The following is an 18497-nucleotide window of genomic DNA, read 5'->3' on the forward strand; positions in this document are numbered from 1 at the left end:
TCTGGATGGGCTTAGCAGCAGCGTAGAGCTGTTAGCGTGCTTATTTTCTACCACAAGGTTGCTGTGACCTAACTTCAGCTGCAGCTTCTGAAATCCCATTCACACTCAGAGCCTCCCAAAAACCCTCCCTAGCTTTGGCTATGGCTCATTGCTCTCATCATTGGTTCAATTTTGCAGGCATACGCATGTGTGGGACAGTGAGAAAAAGACTGAGGGAAAAAAAGCCAGGCACTCGCTTAGGGGTATTTTAAAGGGACCCGTGCCCTCTCCTCATGATACTCTCAGGTCTTTAAGAATGTTGGCTCACTGTTCAATCACCACAACAACCTCACCTTAACAACAATGACTCCAGTAACCTTGGCCATCCATTAGCCTGTCTAAGAACAAAAGCTGCTTCCACAGGGAGCCATTAGACGAATATAGCTCTGGGAAGGGAAGTATCCAATACACCAGATGGGCTGTGCTTTATATCAGCTCCAGGGCTGGACAGTAGTCTCTCAGAGACCATTTTTGAGAAAGAAATTAGGCTAAATCAGCACAACACATGGAAAATATTCTGCTTCGATGCTGGAGTCCATCCACAAAACTGCAATTGCAGGTGGACACTCATTAATGCCCAAAGCCTGACGGATATCTGCATATGCCAGCGTACACCACACAGTTTTGTGCTAACTATTTCTATGCTTAGTTCATTTGAGAAACTGTGGGATTTCCTCTGGTTAAAAAAAAAAACCTACCAATCTTCAAGAAGACATTGATTTATTTCATTGTTTGCTGACACATGAAAGGCTCAAACTGAGGCCAGTTGGCAACTCAGGACTCCAGTGTTAGTGCAACCAAAGTCAATGAGGAATTCTCTGAATGCTTTTATGAGAGCACAATTATAAAGCACCCACCTGCAAGCCCTGCTCAATTGAAAAGTTGCCAAACTGCAGGGAAGTACTCGCTTTCCCAACACTGTCCTGCAATTTAAATAACAGTTGCTTCCCACTGAGTGTTTTACCACCACCGGGACCAAAAAAAAAAAAGAAAATTCAAAATTATTTTCACCATGTGTTGAGAGATAGACAGATCGATTTATCACGGTGTGTCTATAATGTTAAATAAAAAGCACCGACCCTGTGCAGGTGGGTTTGAAGCTGTGAGTGACGGGAACAAGACGAATTAAAACAGTGCATGTCATTTGCCTTCGTCATGCTTCTGTCTCGTCGGGACAATGGAAAAAAGCTGTCAGACAGCTCTGAGCTGGAGTCCTGAGTTGTGAATTTACATCTATTATGTATAAGTTGAGCACAGCTGAGACTGGTAGCCAGTCAGTCTCGGCTATCAGTTCGAGCTAAGGATGTGTCACCTGTCTCTCCCTGTCCCATATGGTTTCCCCTGACTAACGTTACAGCTGTACCTGCTGGCAACACAGCAGATAACAGCACTGCATATGTGTGTGTGTGTGTGTGTGCACATACTGTTCTGTCTCACAAGTGTTTCTGTGAAGCATGAAGAAGTGTGTCCACTGTAGCTGCACTTGCACACCTCTCTGTGTGTCCAACCTGCAATAATACAGGTTGTGTTCTTGTGTATCTGTGTATTTCATGCAAGGAGCATCATATTTGTGTCTGTGCCACTGTACGCATGTGTGTTTATCCATGTGTGCCAGTGTGTGTGTGCGTGAGTCTGTGTCTGTCTCCTGAAGCTGAACCAGGGGACTGAATGTCTGAGTGTGTGTGTTTGAGTCTCACACGAGGGATCCGGGGGACGGCTGCGGTGAGAGAGCTGAGGTGTAACACCTTGTTAATGTGACAGACACAGTAAAACAGTCACTGAGGGAATGAGCTGCCGTTGTCTACTTTGCTCGATAACTTGACAGATACAAGAAGAAGCAGCAGTTCGGTTTGTTAAGCCGCTCTCGAGTCCAGTTCCCAACACACCTCACTTAGATAAGTAAGTGGCATAGAGCTCAGGAAACACTATTTTAGTTAAGTGGAGTTGTTCTGTTATCACTGGTGACTTGATTACAGACTTAAAAGTGGTACAGGCTGGAAGAGGAAGTGCAGTCACTATTTTGGAAACGGCAAAGGTCTAGAAAAGTTCTGGTGAGGCACCAATCGACAACAAGGAAGACACAGAAAGGTTGAAGGAGTGAAAACTAAAAAACAGACCGTCATGTCATTCAGAACTTAATATTTCCTGTATTAAATATTTTGTCTTGGAATCCGATCATAGCTTTATGGTGAAGACAACCCCTTTCTAAACTTAGAATTGTTCCGTTGACTTTTTCCTATTACCAGCATAGAGTACAAATAACATATGAGGGCATTTTAGAAGGTTCTTGGCCTCACTTGAAAACATTACAGGAGAAAGACTGCTCTTGCGTTACTTTTCAACTTAGCCTTTTTTAACTTCAATCCACTGATGATCAAGCTTTGCTATCCCTCAGCAGAAGGAGGTCACATATTGAGCCTCTAGATTCTCCTCAACAGCATAAATGACTTCAGTAGCACCATGAAAATGGCAACCAGACAGGTGAGATTTCAGTTTGTGCTCAGCTTGAAGCTTCATTCTCCTTTTCTCTTTGACTGTTTCAAACATTTGAGCTTTCGTGGATGGTGATAAAAGGCTTTATAGTTTACAGTTATGATCTATGAGGCTGGACTGAAGCACAGTAGTGCTTTGAGCTACATGCCAACATCAGTATTTTAATATGCTTACAACAAAAATGCAGCCTGATGTTTAGGAGGTATGGTTTGCTTTATCTTATTATCTTATTTTAGCATATTAGCATGGGAACATCTTCCAAGTGGCAATAAACACAAATTAAGAGGCGCAATCAAAAAGTTTAGCACCTTGTTGCGTACACCAGAGAGCAGCTCAGTCAAGTGCACACAACAAGTGAGAGCAGTTAGGATTCCACATGACATTGTGCGATCAACATCAGGACTTGTGTTACACGTGTTTTTATCACCACTGACACGTGAATTTGTCGTTTTCTCAGAGATCTGCAGAAGCAGCGCCATGTCCAAGTCTGCAAGGATCTTTCAATAACCCAACATTCATGTAAAGGATTATCACTGGTGATGAGAGCAGGGTCTATAGCTTTGATCCACAGACCAAACAGCAATTTTCACAGTAAAAGAACCTTCAGTCCCCAAGATCAAAGGTGCACCAGGTCAGGAGCACGACTAAGAGGATGCTTGTTCATAGGGTTGTGCACAATAAAATCTTCCCACATGGTTGAACCGTCAGTGCTGAGTTCTACTGCAACATTCTGACACATCTGAGGGAGATTTTTTAGCACAAATAACTGAACTGTGACATGAAGTATGAAGTAGACCCAGCACATCATCGTTTGTGTTTGATGTGTTTACAGAATCAGACTTCCAGAAGAAAGTTCAACTACTGCAGGACTACTGGGAGCAGTGTAAAGCTGCACAAGGTGACTATATGACAGGTATGATTTTTTGTTTTTATAAGCACAGACTCAGAACATTCTGATCACATCTCGTATAGCTGAGGACAACAGCATTTGCCCGCTTAATTTAATTAATCTATCTGTCTTTAAATTTTAATCTTGTATGGCATTCAGATTTCTATGCAAACAAAAAGGCCAGTACTTTTTAATCAGACTGGTGCTTATGCAGAGACAGGATTAGTAAAACAATTTACAAAAATTAAATGGTCTAAAAACAATGTAGCTTCCAAGAAAAAACAGCCTGTGGCCAAGTTCAGAGATAGAGCAGATGTAAATTCCAAATACTGAGTGTGTTTCCACAATTGTCATACTCCACCATAAACAAAACTAATTAAATCATTTATTAAACTGCAAACCAACCAACTGGATCCAACAGCAGATTTTTTTTTAAAGAACCAAATGAACACTTTAAAAATTAGACCTGACGATGATAGTTGATTTTAAGCAGAGTTATTTGAAATGTGCATTTAATAGTTTCTGATGGTCGATGAGACAATTTAATCACAACCACATATGTTCACCTCAGTGTGGCCAGAGATGAAAAGCTGGCTGCTAACTAAATACACATATTTCAGAGTGAACTAAAGTGGTGGACCGACTGACAAACTAGCAAACAAACATTTCCAAAGCCAAGTGTTTTGTTTGAGCACTTGACCAGAGTTGAGAGAACAAAACAATGAGAACAACAGTGCTAAAGACTGCTGATGATGAGCTGTTTATGCAAACATGAGTGAGTGTATAATCATTTGTTCCCACTTTTTTTTTTGTTTTAATGAACTTTAAAATTTCTGCCCTGTTTATTCCTTTATGGTACTGTTTATTTTTATAGTTAGGAAAAACCTCGCTACTCTTTGTCCTCTAGTCAGGGTTTGTCACTACGACATGCTGCATGTCAAGCATCCAAGTAAGTTTTGATTCAGTATGTCCTCTGAATATGAATATGGTTTTGTCTGTCAAGCAGAAGACAGCGCTCTGCAGAGAGGCATTAAAATGACTGAGTGTACCTGATAGACGTGGTAGGCGTTGGCGGCTCTGCCCTGCAGGAACACAGAGGGGATCCACACATTGATGAGAGCACGATGAGCCCTGAGTGACACAAACAAACCATCCTCACTGCTGTCATCATTATCATCATCATTATCACTATCACTGGCAGCAGCAACACCAACAGTCTGTGAGCACTTCGCTTGGACTGCTACAGCGGATTACAGTTCACTCTGGTGGAACAATTCAAAATCTAACTGGGTCATTTCATTGAGAAAGAATAACTTAGACATCAGATGTTTCATGTGGATGAGATGGAGCTCTTGCAAGGTATAATACAAAACAAAAGGAATATAATGATATTGCAGAAGTAAGAGAGAAATATTCATACGTCTCAAAATCTGACAGGCTGGGGTCATCTGACGTCTGGCTTAAATCACCTGGAACCTGGAAAAATGAGCGAGAAGGAGATCGCTGGAGCGTGAGTAAGGAACAAAAGGGAGACATTCTTTACACATACACTTCAAACTCATACACAAAAAGCATAGAATATACATACGAATACATACATATATATATATATATATATATATATATCTTCTAATAATGTTTACTTAACTTGTCTACATTGTATTCCTCAATAGTTGTTGTGTTGGGATCACCAGTTGATACAGTTTATTTTCAGAAATCATATAAAAAGAGGCATAACACTCCAAGTATGAAACAACCAGGTTAAAATGATTTAACCCTTTAAGCTTCAGTCAATTCCAGCCGTTTTCAGTACAAAAAAATCGCTAATATTCTATTTTTAAATAAAAAAAATTACGAAAAATACGGGGAATATTGGACGCGCATCGGAGGGTGCATTTCCTTGAAAACGACCGATTCGGGGATTTTATACCGACTTCAGGACATGTTTTGGACAAAATAGTTTACTGGCTTGTGTCATCTGATGTAAAAGGTTGGATTATGGCCGTTTTTTGTGGAATCTTTTTTTGTGTGTGTAATAAACCCGGAAATGTGAGTCGCGCTGTGTGCGTTGAAGCCGTGTATAGAGAACGGATGGATGAATATTTGTTTTTGTCGGACAAATGTGTTTTTCTCACCCGCTGTGGTAATCACATCTGAAAGTGGTTTATACCGGCGGATTCATGAGAATCTAAGCTTTCCATCGGTGTATAGTGTTTGTATAATCGCGTTTGCACCCGTCGGACATTCTTGAAATTCCTATGCAAATTAGTAGGTGTACCGCCGGCGGTACACTGAAGCTTAAAGGGTTAACTTACTGCAGATACAATGTTTTTTTCCAATTCATTTTGGCTAATACAACAATCAGGTTGAGTGCAGTCAGAGCACTTTGGTCACATTATCAAATTACATAATCTAGAGATATTGTGTAGAATTTATTTCTACAATCAATTGGTTATAGAATAGTTAATTATAGAGAAGTAAGATTTTCTTTCGTTATCTAGATCCCTGATAAAGTTCACTTAAAAACTGATCAAATTGAACTAATTTGAAACACATAGGGTGGTGTTGAGAAAGGGCCATTTGAGCTAATCTAATTAGCCCGTGTAAATTCAAAAACAGGTTGGGAACCACTGCAATAAACAATAAACAAGCAATATACTGTTTATTCACGTCGATTGCGCATCTGGAACATCTCCATATGGACGCATGTGTTGTGTGTGTGAGCCTATTATTGCTGATGACTATCTGCTGCTGTTACATACAGTAACACTGCTGGGTAGCTGCACTTACCCTCATCTGATGACCTCCACACAACTGGGAGTCTGTTCTGTCAAAGTGTAGGCATAAATTCATCAAGCTTGTGATTTGTTTCACTGTTTGCATGTTTCCAAGTCCCTTGAGGGAACCACGCGGCCGGGGCCAGCTGTTGGTGTTGTGGATGAGAAAGTGTTTTTGTGTGAAAAAGAGACGGAAAGAGTGTCTGACTCATGTTGTGGAGAACTAAATCTGTTTATACACTCATGATGATGGGACTTAATTTCATTTTATGGGCTCGTCATGTCATAAATTGCATTTTAGGGTGTGGAGTCTTCAGTTAAAGGTATAGTAAGTTTGGGGATTTGTGTTGAGTTTAGGGTAAGTCATCATGAAATGAATGTAAGTCAATGTTATGTTCTCTGAGGTGATGGAAATAAAATAGTGAGTGTATTTGTCTTCTCCCAATGTCTTCCTCTTTGCAGTGCTGGCCTGTCAGACTCAGCTCTCCCAGAGAGCCTATCTAAACCTGGGCTAAAACACAGACCCTGCAGTTGAGCTTCCAGTCTCCAGACTTTGATCAAACCCTCCAAGAGTCACACACACCGACAGGCACACACAAAGGAACAGAAGAGCTGGTTGCAGAAAAAGAGGCAGAGAGGTAGAGAAGCAGGAAAGTGACCCAGGCTTGGTCATCTGCAGCTGCTCTTAGGAAGCATGCAGCAATCAGGAGCCACAGATGGACACACACACACAAAAACACACATGCACACAACCACACACACAGAGAAAGCAGTCCAGCAGAGCAGGGCTGAAGCTGAGGGATAAGAGGTCCTATCTTCAGCCGGGGGCTCCCTTCACTGCAGCTGTATCTACTCACACGGTGGGCAGCTTGTATGTGTGTGTGTGTTTGTGAGTGTGTGTGGCCAGACTGCTTCAAGCTCTCCTGAGCATGACCACAACCTGGCATTCTCTGTTGTGTTTATGCTATTGCAGAGGACAACTTTGAAACTGCAGAGGAAAAGTAGACTGGTTGACCAACCCTTTTAACAGAAGAAGTGGATAGAAATGCAGAAAATTAAATCTCAACAAAAGAAAATGTGAAAGACACACTGAGGTACATACTATTAGACCCTCCAGAAAAACGTGATTATGCGATCGCACGAATTCCTGCATTAATCACCAAAATGCCGCTGATTATGCGGGGGTCAATTATTTCCCAAAAGGCCGCATAATCCCCGCAAAACAGCACATAATTCCCACAAGAATCTCACATTTCCACGAAAAAAGAACAGAAATATGCAGGTCCCGCTTGATTTCACAATTTCCGTATAAAATGAGAAAACTATAACCAATATAAATGGAGTTGTGAGCGAGTTTTTATGTGACGCCCAGCCTGACGTCATCAGTTCGCGCATTCACACACACTAGAAGCGCGGTGCCAGTGTTGCCAACTTAGCGACTTTCTCGCTAAATCTAGCGACTTTCCAAAGCGTCCTAGCAACTTTTATTGTCAAAAGCGACTAGCCACAAATCTAACGACTTTTTCTGCCGTTTTGGAGACTGACAGGAAAACTCGGATCATTTTGCGGTTACTGTCCTCAACAAGCAGCAGGTGTTGCTGTGAGCTTCTCCCCCTCCCAGAGCACAGGCTGTCAGTCCAGTAAGCCCGCATCAGTCCCAGTGTCTGATTAGAGGACACATCCCTCCGCAGCCAGACGGCAGGTAAATCGCGCATATTTTTGCATATTTCACAACTATTTGCATACTTTGCAACTTTCTGCAATTTCCCTGCATAAAATGGCATAAAAACCCTGCATATTTATTCGCATAACCAAGGATTTTAGCCCGCATAATCACGGATTTTAGCCCACATAATCGAGGATTTTAGCCCGCATAATCAAGGATTTTTGTCCGCGTTTTTCTGGAGGGTCTATACTATATATAGGAATTGTGGTGCAGAAGCATATTTCCTACATCAAGGAGAGTGCAGTTAACCATTATTGGTGGACTGCAGAGGAAAATGAGCAGAGGACAGCAGCGAAAACAAACAAGAAGAAGTGAAGATGAAAATCAAACAAAACCAGGAGGAGGAGAGGCAGGAAAGTGGAAGGGTGGCAGAGAGGGGAGGCAGGAAGATAAATCAGATGAGGCATTATTGTGTGTGTGTGTGTGTGTGTGTGTGTGTGTGTGTGTGTGTGTGTGTGTGTGTGTGTGTGTGTGTGTGTGTGTGTGTGTGTCTCCAGTCACTCACCGGTCCTCTCAGGTCAATGAGTTCCTGTCTCATCTGGACAATGAGGTGGTCTTTGGCCATGAGGGAGCGGTACAGGCGCTCATTAAACTCTATCAACTCACCGTGCATCTCGGCCACCTGCACCACACACAAACACATACACAGAGGGACAAAACACACAAAAGAGCATTGAAATTTTTTAACGGTATAGCACAACATTTATATGAGATGTAATTATGCAGGAAAAAAGGGACAATATAAAATCATGCAAACATTATGCATAGTGTGAGAGCACTGAGAAACACAAATTCCTGGATTCTATTTAACACACAAAAGGCTGAAGCACGGCAGGTGTGACATAATGGATGCTGACAGCAGGACGGATTCAGGGAAACAGTCAAACAGAGAAGGGATGGAGGGACGGAGGGGGGAGGAGAGACAAACAGAGAGAGTGAAAAGGGTGAAGCCAGTTCATATTCTATGCATTCAGATTCCTTCCAGCCTGATTTTCAATTGTCATCAGCGCAAACTAACCTTGACGTGGTGTTACTCACATCTGTGCATGCAAATATGACCAGGATATTCAGTGTGTGTGTGTGTGTGTGTGTGTGTGTGTGTGTGTGTGTGTGTGTGTGTGTGTGTGTGTGTGTGTGTGTGTGTGTGTGTGTGTTCATTTCCCAGCCTGTCTGACTAACCAGGCTGGACACTGTGGACAGGTCTCTGTCAGGAGACTGACAGCCGTGACACACACTCTGCTGTATGGAGGACACCTGCTGTCACAGCCGCTACGGCAGAGCGTCGCTGCCGGCTGACAGGTGAGCTGAGCAGCTCTGTGGCTGCAGCAGCAACCTTCATACATTATCTTATTCACATCCTATTTAAGAGCCCACACGCTGCCTTGCAGAGGGGGGAAGGAAAGGTTCCTTATGCAACAGCAACAACAACAGCGCTGGTGATCATATTAAACTTGAAGGTGAGTTCATTGAATATTTTACAACATAGTTTGGTGTCAAAGTAGATTTCAGTTTTCATACAAGTCTGTATGTAAGATTTAGTATTACCATAATAATTCAGTGAAAAAAAAAATCTGCAGTTTGGTTCATCTGAAACAAAGGCTACACTGAAAGCAACAAGACTTTAGCATCACTATGTACGGGCTGTCATGGCAGATTTATTACTTGGTTGTAGCGGCCAAAGGATTTCATGATAACACTGTGTATAAAAAAATTGACACAAACATAATGCTATCAGTCAAACTCATCTTTAACTGTTCGTGTTTTTTTTCAGTAAATGGATTACACTTTAAATCTGTAACTATAACTGTACTGTATGTTGTTCCTGTGCTAGACTGTCGGCCAGCTGGCTATTGAGGCTGGATTATTTATTAGAATACAAGCGTGCATTATTAAGATAAAAATGTAATTTTTAAAATATTAAAGTTATTGTAAATATAGGTATATTTTGAAAAGACTATTTATCCAACTCTAAATTAGACTATTTTTGACTTTATTGTTAATGTTAGTGATTATAAATGACACTGCACCATTTTTTCACAGTGGTTTTGATGTTGGTTCGATTGCAAACTATATTTTCGACATAGACAACAGTTTTACATTTCTCAGATATAACATTTTTAAATCCACTGAGGTTTAAGGCTTCTTTCACGAGTAGACATTTGGATTTTCTCTTTGGCTCCAGCTTTATTCATCTTCATAAAGGACAAACTCAATGTCTTTCCATGCAGTCTTTCTTGCTAATTCTCTGACTCTATCAACACACACAAAGAACTATTTAGGATGTAGCTCTTCTAAGTGTTTTGGCTTTTTGTCCAAACACAAATGCAGTGCTACGTTACTGAAAACAGCTTTTGTACAGTTACTTTTCCATAACACTGAGGAACAGAGGCATCAGAATCAGTCCACACACTTGATTCCCCCCTTCTTAAATTGTCGGTAGCCTACTGCAATCAATAATAGCTTTTTTTTTTCAGGCCTCTAACTGGCCATCATGACTGGAGGGTTATGGTTACATCATCACTTGTTGTTTTGCTACGCTCAACAGCAATTTAGTTGTATTTTTTGCATTTTTATGTAGAAAAATAGATGCGTACGTGTGAACGGGGGCAATTCCTCCCAAATATCTCTCCGCTCATTACCTGGCAACCTCACAGTGCTGACAATGCAGAAAGTAAATGCTGCCAGCCAAGAAACATTCCCACACACAAACGCCTGAGAAACCAAAACCTGTTGGTATGATTTTAGAGATTAAATAAAAAATACATAGGAACACGTTAATTAGCTTCAGCCGGTGGATAGATTTTCTTTCTTCCTACCCATAATGCATGCACCCTGAAACATGTATTGGTCACTGTAATGAGATTTGCTCCAAGGATACACCCTTATTTGCTGGGTATAAGGAAAGCGATTTTTGCATGCTGGAGCCACAAAAAGAGACAAAATCCCCTCATCGCATGCCCCATGGGACAGTAATCAAAGGTGAGATGTTGTGTCTGAATTGTTGTGAATTACACACATGATGTTTGGTAATTTATTTAAAAGATAATTTTGCAAGTCAGGAAAATTAGAGGTTCTCATAAAGACAGTAAAACACTATTTATTTTTGTGTGAAACTGCTCACTGAAGTACATCTCTCATCTCATACAATACACACCCCTAACACCAACAGGGCTGTTACGTTTGACATATTTCAGTTCTCCCAGAACAAGCAATAAAGTATTAAAAGATGTGTATCCATGTTGATCTTTAATGGCTTTGAGTTGCTTTGATAGAGAGAAACCTATGATAGCATCACTTATGCAATTTTAGGGTGCATATTCTTAGTTTCTTATTACATATTTTCACAGTCTAATACAGTTTTAAGACAAATTGAAACACTAAACAAATAGGATTAAATTCTCCTGTCTTTTGAAACTGACTCCTGTACATATTTCTTTCAAGATAAGACACCATGAGTCACACCTGAAGAAACAGGACTTCAGCTGTTATGGAAAGACAGGACAATTCCATCAACCAAAACCTGTTTTAAAGTTCATCTGCTTTAAGGATGTGAATTTGGTTGAAAGACAGACTTTGAAAGTGTGAACTCCTCCTTTAAAAGGGGGATTACAGTCTCTGTTGTGAGGTCAGAAACTACCGATGCCTTCCAAACGGCACCTTACATTAGAGTTTTGACGTACCACAATTAAGCAATGTTCCACAATGTTATAAAATTGACTGTTCGGTTACCATGGCAACCACTTCTCAAAAAAAAAAAACACAAAGCAAGGCTGCAGTAACAGTAGATGCGTGGTCTGCCTCTGAGACAAATAACAACCAGTCTTTCTCCTTGATCTTCACATTTGAATGTCTTCTACTGGGCCAAACTAAAACTTTCAAAGGCAATGTGATGCAGAGATCTCGGGCCATAATTTAGGGAGATTAAAAAAAAAACTGACAGTAAAAGCTGGCATTTGGATAAGTGCATATGTGGTACATTAAAAAAAACTTAAGATTTCAGAAGTTATATAAAAGATGGTGCAATTTTATCTAGCTTAACTCCTCCAGCAAGGTGTTCAGTAGCAATAATGGTGGCCCTGATTGAAAAAGAGTACACAGACTTGGTCTTGATTGTCGCCTGCAGTATTCACCACCACACAGCAAGGCCACTCTGAATCAGAAGGTGTTTGGCTTTAAATGTGATCAGAGAAGTCCTAAAACCTCCTCATGCTGCAGTTACTTCTCACCACAGTGTTCAAATCTATATTTAATCCAAAGTAAAAGGTGAAAAAGCTGAGTATTTAGATAAGAAAATAAATGAATGTATTAGTTTTGCATTAAAGGAAGCCAAAAAGCCTGAGAGGACAGAGAAAGAATGCTAAATAAACTGGACAAAACAGAAACATGTCACTTAATTGAGTTCAATGGGCAGAGTAACATTGTAGACTTCACTCACTGTGATACATCAGATGACTATAGTACAGAACCATTCACATTAAATATCATTTTACACATAACAGCAACAACCAGGATTGTCTCCATAAGCAGACATGAAATTAGATGCGACTGAATTCTTAGAAATTTCTCTATTTCAGCAACAACTGCCATAAGGAAGGAAAGTTTCAACAGGGAGGCTCTGCTTTGATTTGTGTGTCTCCCTGTCTTTGTTTCTCGATATTATTGTTTAACCATAGCTCAAAAGTTCTGAAGTGAATAACAATGTCTGTTTCCTCAGGCAGACTGTTAAATCTCTCCACTGTCAAGTATAAACTGAGCGCTTTAGGCGGCAATCCATCCACAAAATAAATAAGTTTCAACGAGTCTGGGGGCTCTAGCAGGCTTTCAGTCCCCGGCAGCTGATTGGAGCAATGATCATTCGACACTTGTTGAAAGCCACAAGTATCCCTTTTATTTAATAGTGAAAAATAATGAGAAAAAGAAAATTTTATTTTACTTTAAGGAAAACTCATCAGAAATACGGGCAGTGTCAGATGAATCCATTTGACCACTGTTGATTTCCCACTTTTCATTTAAAATCACAATCCAGTCATTGATTTAATGCCTAACAACTCATCTCTATGTATCAAAGTGACATTTTTAGAAGTTTAATCCATGAAAGGAAGGCCTAGATGTAACTACACCATTGTTTTTACTCCACCAAGGAACGCAGTGGAGTTATGTAACAATAGGCGTACATTGATCCGTCTGTGTGGTTGCCTTTCCATGCGCAACATTATTCAGAGACAAACGGATTTGGATGAAATTTTCAGGGAAGGTCAGAAATGACACAAGGACCAAGTGACTAGATTTTGGCAGTGATGCGGCTTATAGTCTGGATCCATGGATTTGTTAAGGATTTCTGTATAATTGTGTCACTGTAAGTCAACGCTACGTCAGCTGCCTGCTGACGATCACATGGTTGCAATCCTACAACAAATCAACCGCTGATGACTTATTGGGACTGACCCATCGGAAATTATACAAGGAACAACTGATAAAATTATGGGAATGTTTCCCAGTCCCATCAATTCCTGCCCCCCGCTACATATTTAGGTCACGCGATTCAGTGCATAACACACGCCTGTGCTCAGCATAAGGTCATTTTGTTTGTGGGTACATCTATATTAAATGGCTACATTCTATGTTGCTGTGATTTCTGCAACGACTGTTTTCATCATTTCAGCTGTCAGAAATGAAAAAAACGATTGAGCAGCCTTGGCGGAGTACTGGGCACTTTAAAGAAATGTGACAATGGCACAACCTCTCATAGCAAAAAAACTGCAAAAAAACCATGGTCATTCGATTTTCAGCTTGAACTGAACATGTGACTCTCAATTTATTTTGGAAAAACAACCACACCTAGGCCTAAAATAAGGATATGTTGACAGAATCACTTTTCTATTTCTCACTATTCTATTATCGCATTATAAGAATTGTCAAAAGTATACTGTTTGTAGCCAGAATTTTGACTCAGCTGTGACCAACTGTCATGAGGCAAAGACTTTGGGCCTTTTCAGCTAAATTGGAGCTAAATTAAGTTAATTGTAGACTCTGAAAAATGCTCTTTGTGTTGATTTACAGACTTTATTTTATTTTTTACTTTGTTGCAAAATACAGAATCTATTCAATTCAGCTTTCTTTTTTGAAATTTAGAATATATTTTGAATTACCTCTATATCTAGCCATGGCTGTTCTGCTTCCATAGAGGTGCAGGTCTTCACATTGCATTGAAAAATTCATGCACAGTGACGGAAAATGTGACAGAAGCAAACAAACACCCAGAAACTGCTTGGGGTTGAGAGGGTTAAACAGGCATACGATGTGCTCAGTTAATACATAAATGTCCCTAAACAACTGAGCGAGTAGAAATAACAGGATCAGATAAGTGCACCAAAGCAATAAAACACAGCCGATGGTAATCTCTGAACATAAAACATAACTGATTCCAGCTCAAAAATGAATCCCCCCAAATCCTCCTTTCTGTCTGTCTGTATCCTGGGAACCTGAAAAGAACCCTGATGTTCGTCATAAAAACTGCAATGCAATACAGCATGATGAATGACAGGGAAAGGACACACAAACACACACTGCGGACTTTAAATCAGATTTCTTGAGTCCAGCTCCAACAGACACATGTCACCTCCGGTCATTTTCCACTCAGAGAAGAGTAACGGGACACCAGTGTTTACACCATAAAACACTTCTGACTGTCACACCAGCCATTCATCACCTCCATATATTTTGCCACAACTCTTGAACAGGAAATTATAAAAGAGGGAATTAATTTTAAGCGTGAAGAAACCCAATTAATTCTCAGTGAGAGGGAGCTAATAAGTTTGTCATTCCCTGGCTGTGTACGTGTTCAGTACGGTGCATGCGTGTGGAAGTGTGTGTGTGAGTGTGTGTGATAATTTAACACGCCCAACGGTGGTCTGTATTAAGCAGCAGCTACGTGCTAGCATTGCCAATTTAGTCCAAATTCTCTACTGTTATTAACGCAGGGTCATTAGGATGCACAACCAGGTCTCAGTGTTCACTCACTCACATCTGGACCTTACATGCAATGGGCATTACTCAGTGGGCATTTTCCCACCGTCTAGCTGACCTTTCTCTCAACAAGGCCACCCAAAGGCTCGCTTCAGGCCTGCATTAGCTAGTAAACACCTGCAGGACAATGGCTCATTAATGGCCTCAGAAGTCCCATACACATGTAACGGAATTAATTACAGATATACATATATATATATATATATATATATAATCTGTTTAGTATAATGAAATACGGAAATTTAAAAGGCTAAAGGGCGTTGATATGAGTTTGGTTTGGAGGTGACTGTGCCAATGAACAACAAAGATGAGAAGAACAAAAAGAAAACGTGACAAATAATGGCGTGTAATGGCTGCAGAAAATGCAGCACAGCATCAAAAATTAATGAGCAAACTAAAGAGACATTAAATTATAACAGAAGGGCAGAGTTGTGCATTGGCATGTCACTATATATTCACATGAGTATATACACACGTGGACGAAATTGTTGGTACCCCTCAGTTAAAGAAGGAAAAACCCACAATTCTCACTGAAATCACTTGAAACTCACAAAAGTAACAATAAATAAAAATTTATTGAAAATTAAATAATCAAAAACAGCCATTACTTTTGAATTGTTGATTAACATAATTATTTAAAAAAACAAACTAATGAAACAGGCCTGGACAAAAATGATGGTACCTCTATAAAAGATTGAAAACTATTTGACCAGAGTGACATGATTAACTCAGGTGTGTCATTTAATTGACATCACAGGTGTTTCCAAACTCATAATCAGTCAGTCTGCCTATTTAAAGGGAGACAAGTAGTCACCCTGCTGTTTGGTGAAAAGGTGTGTACCACACTGAACATGGACAACAGAAAGCGAAGGAGAGAATTGTCCCAGGACATCCGAAAAAAAATTATAGACAAACATCTTAAAGGTAAAGGCTATAAGACCATCTCTAAACAGCTTGAAGTTCCTGTGACAACAGTGGCTCATATTATTCAGAAGTTCAAGACCCACGGGACAGTAGCCAACCTCCCTGGACGTGGCCGCAAGAGGAAAATTGATGACAAATTGAAGAGACGGATCGTTGGAATTGTATCCAAAGAGCCCAGAGCAACCTCCAAAGAAATTAAAGGTGAACTCCAAGGCCAAGGTACATCAGTGTCAGATCGCACCATTCGTCGTTGTTTGAGCCAAAGTGGACTTCATGGGAGACGACCAAGGAGGACACCACTGCTGAAAAAAACTCATAAAAAAGCCAGACTGGAATTTGCAAAAATGCATGTTGACAAGCCACAAAGCTTCTGGGAGAATGTCCTTTGGACAGATGAGACCAAACTGGAGCTTTTTGGTAAGGCACATCAACTCTATGTTCATAGACTCAAAAACCAAGCATACGAAGAAAAGAACACTGTCCCTACGGTGAAACATGGAGGAGGCTCAGTAATGTTTTGGGGCTGCTTTGCTGCATCTGGCACAGGGTGTCTTGAAAGTGTGCAAGGTACGATGAAATCTGAAGACTATCAAGGCATTCTGGAGAGAAATGTGCTGCCTAGTGTCAGAAAGCTTGGTCTCAGTCGCAGGTCATGGGTCTTCCAACAGGACAACGATCCAAAACACACAGCCAAAAACACCCAAGAATGGCTGAGAGAAAAGCGTTGGACTGTTCTAAAGTGGCCTTCTATGAGCCCAGATCTGAATCCCATTGAACATATGTGGAAGGAGCTGAAACATGCCATTTGGAGAAGACACCCATCAAACCTGAGACAACTGGAGCTGTTTGCTCATGAGGAGTGGGCCAAAATACCTGTTGACAGCTGCAGAACGCTCATTGACAAATACAGAAATCGTTTAATTGCAGTGATTGCCTCAAAAGGTTGTGCAACAAAATATTAAGTTATGGGTACCATCATTTTTGTCCAGCCCTATTTCATTAGTTTGTTTTTTTAAATAATTATGTTAATCAACAATTCAAAAGTGATGGCTGATTTTGATTATTTAATTTTCAATAAATTTTTATTTATTGTTACTTTTGTGAGTTTCAAGTGATTTCAGTGAGAATTGTGGGTTTTTCCTTCTTTAACTGAGGGGTACCAACAATTTTGTCCACGTGTGTATAGCATGTGTGTCTGCTTTCACTGAGCTTTCCCTCCTGACTCTCACAACCTAAACGGTAACTTGTTCGTCCTGAAGTTGATGGACTGGCTGACAATCTCCTTCATGCCGGTGAAGTTTCAAGTTGTAAAGATTTCAGTGTGGAACCGTACAATCAACACAACAAAAAAAAAACCCTGACAGCTCAACAAGTCTGCAAAGTAGACGTCTGAGAAGCAGATGTAGTGAGCTTTAGGCTACAACCTATCCACAGTTGGATGCGCCATGCAGGGAACTCCCAACACCATGTTATATGTAACCAGAATGTGCTGCGACGTCCTGCCTGAGGGCCTGTGGTGAGCAGAATCACCAACATGTTTACAAATCACTATAATCAGTGTATGTGGAGTCCTCTGAGAAAGGTGCAATTCACTGCTCAGAAACTAAAAAACTTTTATTTATATATTCCCTCTACGGATTTTGACCACAAGTAGCGTTACGGAGGAGGGATGCAATTTTTAAAATATTTTCTTAACCTTATCAGCCATTTTTTCCATGTGCAGATGAAGCCATTTAACGATGGACACTTCATGTATCCTACCATGTCTGTTCATCTTTACTGGCCAGTTGAGAACAGGGAAGCTGTTCGGTAAATCTGGGCTTATTTTCTTCACAAGAACAGTGACTGGAAGCTATTAAGTGCCACAGAAGCCTCTGTCATGGTGGCCCATTGCTAACTAAATGTTCTCAGCCACACAAACACTAAAAACCACTTTAGCCATCAACAACAATTAAACATCAAACACACCAAAACTAAAATAAAAATCGCAAAACTGTTCATTTAACAACTATTTCTGCCTTCTGCCTCGGTTAATAGATTTTATTCGGTTAAATCATCGACGGCAATTAACTGGTTAACAATTAATCATTAACATCTCTACAATAGAGGAATGTTTTCATTGGTGGGTCTCCATTTTGTCTATTTTTTGTCTGTATCTCATGCATGCTAGCACATATTGTGATGCGTTTGACAGTTCCTGGTGGTAACTTGAGCCAAAACTACGCAAAATGTGAGAAACTATGAACAGAGGCAGTACTTCACAAAGTATGTTCATTTAACTAAAGCCAAAGTTTATAATTGCTCACTTTGAAGAAATGAAATTATGTAGCAAGCAATTAGATTTTCCTGTGCAGGGGTAAACAGGGCCACAGTGCATTGCATTTACTAGAAGCTGTGGAAATCAGATTTTAAAAATTATCCAGCAAAAACACTGAAAGACAACCTACCTTTGCGAATGACAATTTTGTAATAAAGCTAATTAAAGTAACATATTCTCATTTAATTAGCAGAACAAGTCCAAGATTGGACTGAAATTCAGACCATGTTTATTTAGGGCTGAACATGTTTCTCTTGCAGTACATTTCATTTTCTGGAATTGGTGTGATTTGTACTGATTCACAGC

General features: G+C 40.3%; 1 protein-coding gene across 1 annotated transcript in view; it reads right to left on the reverse strand.

The window, feature by feature from the left end:
• Positions 1 to 18497, reverse strand: part of snx29 (sorting nexin 29) — a 200577-nt gene that overhangs the window by 62325 nt on the left and 119755 nt on the right. Inside the window, exons 16-18 of the mRNA XM_051939780.1 lie at positions 8430 to 8546; positions 4842 to 4897; positions 4471 to 4552 (exon numbers count right to left, since the gene is read on the reverse strand). Coding sequence (XP_051795740.1) covers positions 4471 to 4552; positions 4842 to 4897; positions 8430 to 8546 — 255 coding nt within the window. The remainder of the gene's footprint in view (positions 1 to 4470; positions 4553 to 4841; positions 4898 to 8429; positions 8547 to 18497) is intronic.

Source organism: Acanthochromis polyacanthus, chromosome 19 (genome assembly GCF_021347895.1).
Source record: "Acanthochromis polyacanthus isolate Apoly-LR-REF ecotype Palm Island chromosome 19, KAUST_Apoly_ChrSc, whole genome shotgun sequence".
Taxonomy (NCBI): domain Eukaryota; kingdom Metazoa; phylum Chordata; class Actinopteri; family Pomacentridae; genus Acanthochromis; species Acanthochromis polyacanthus.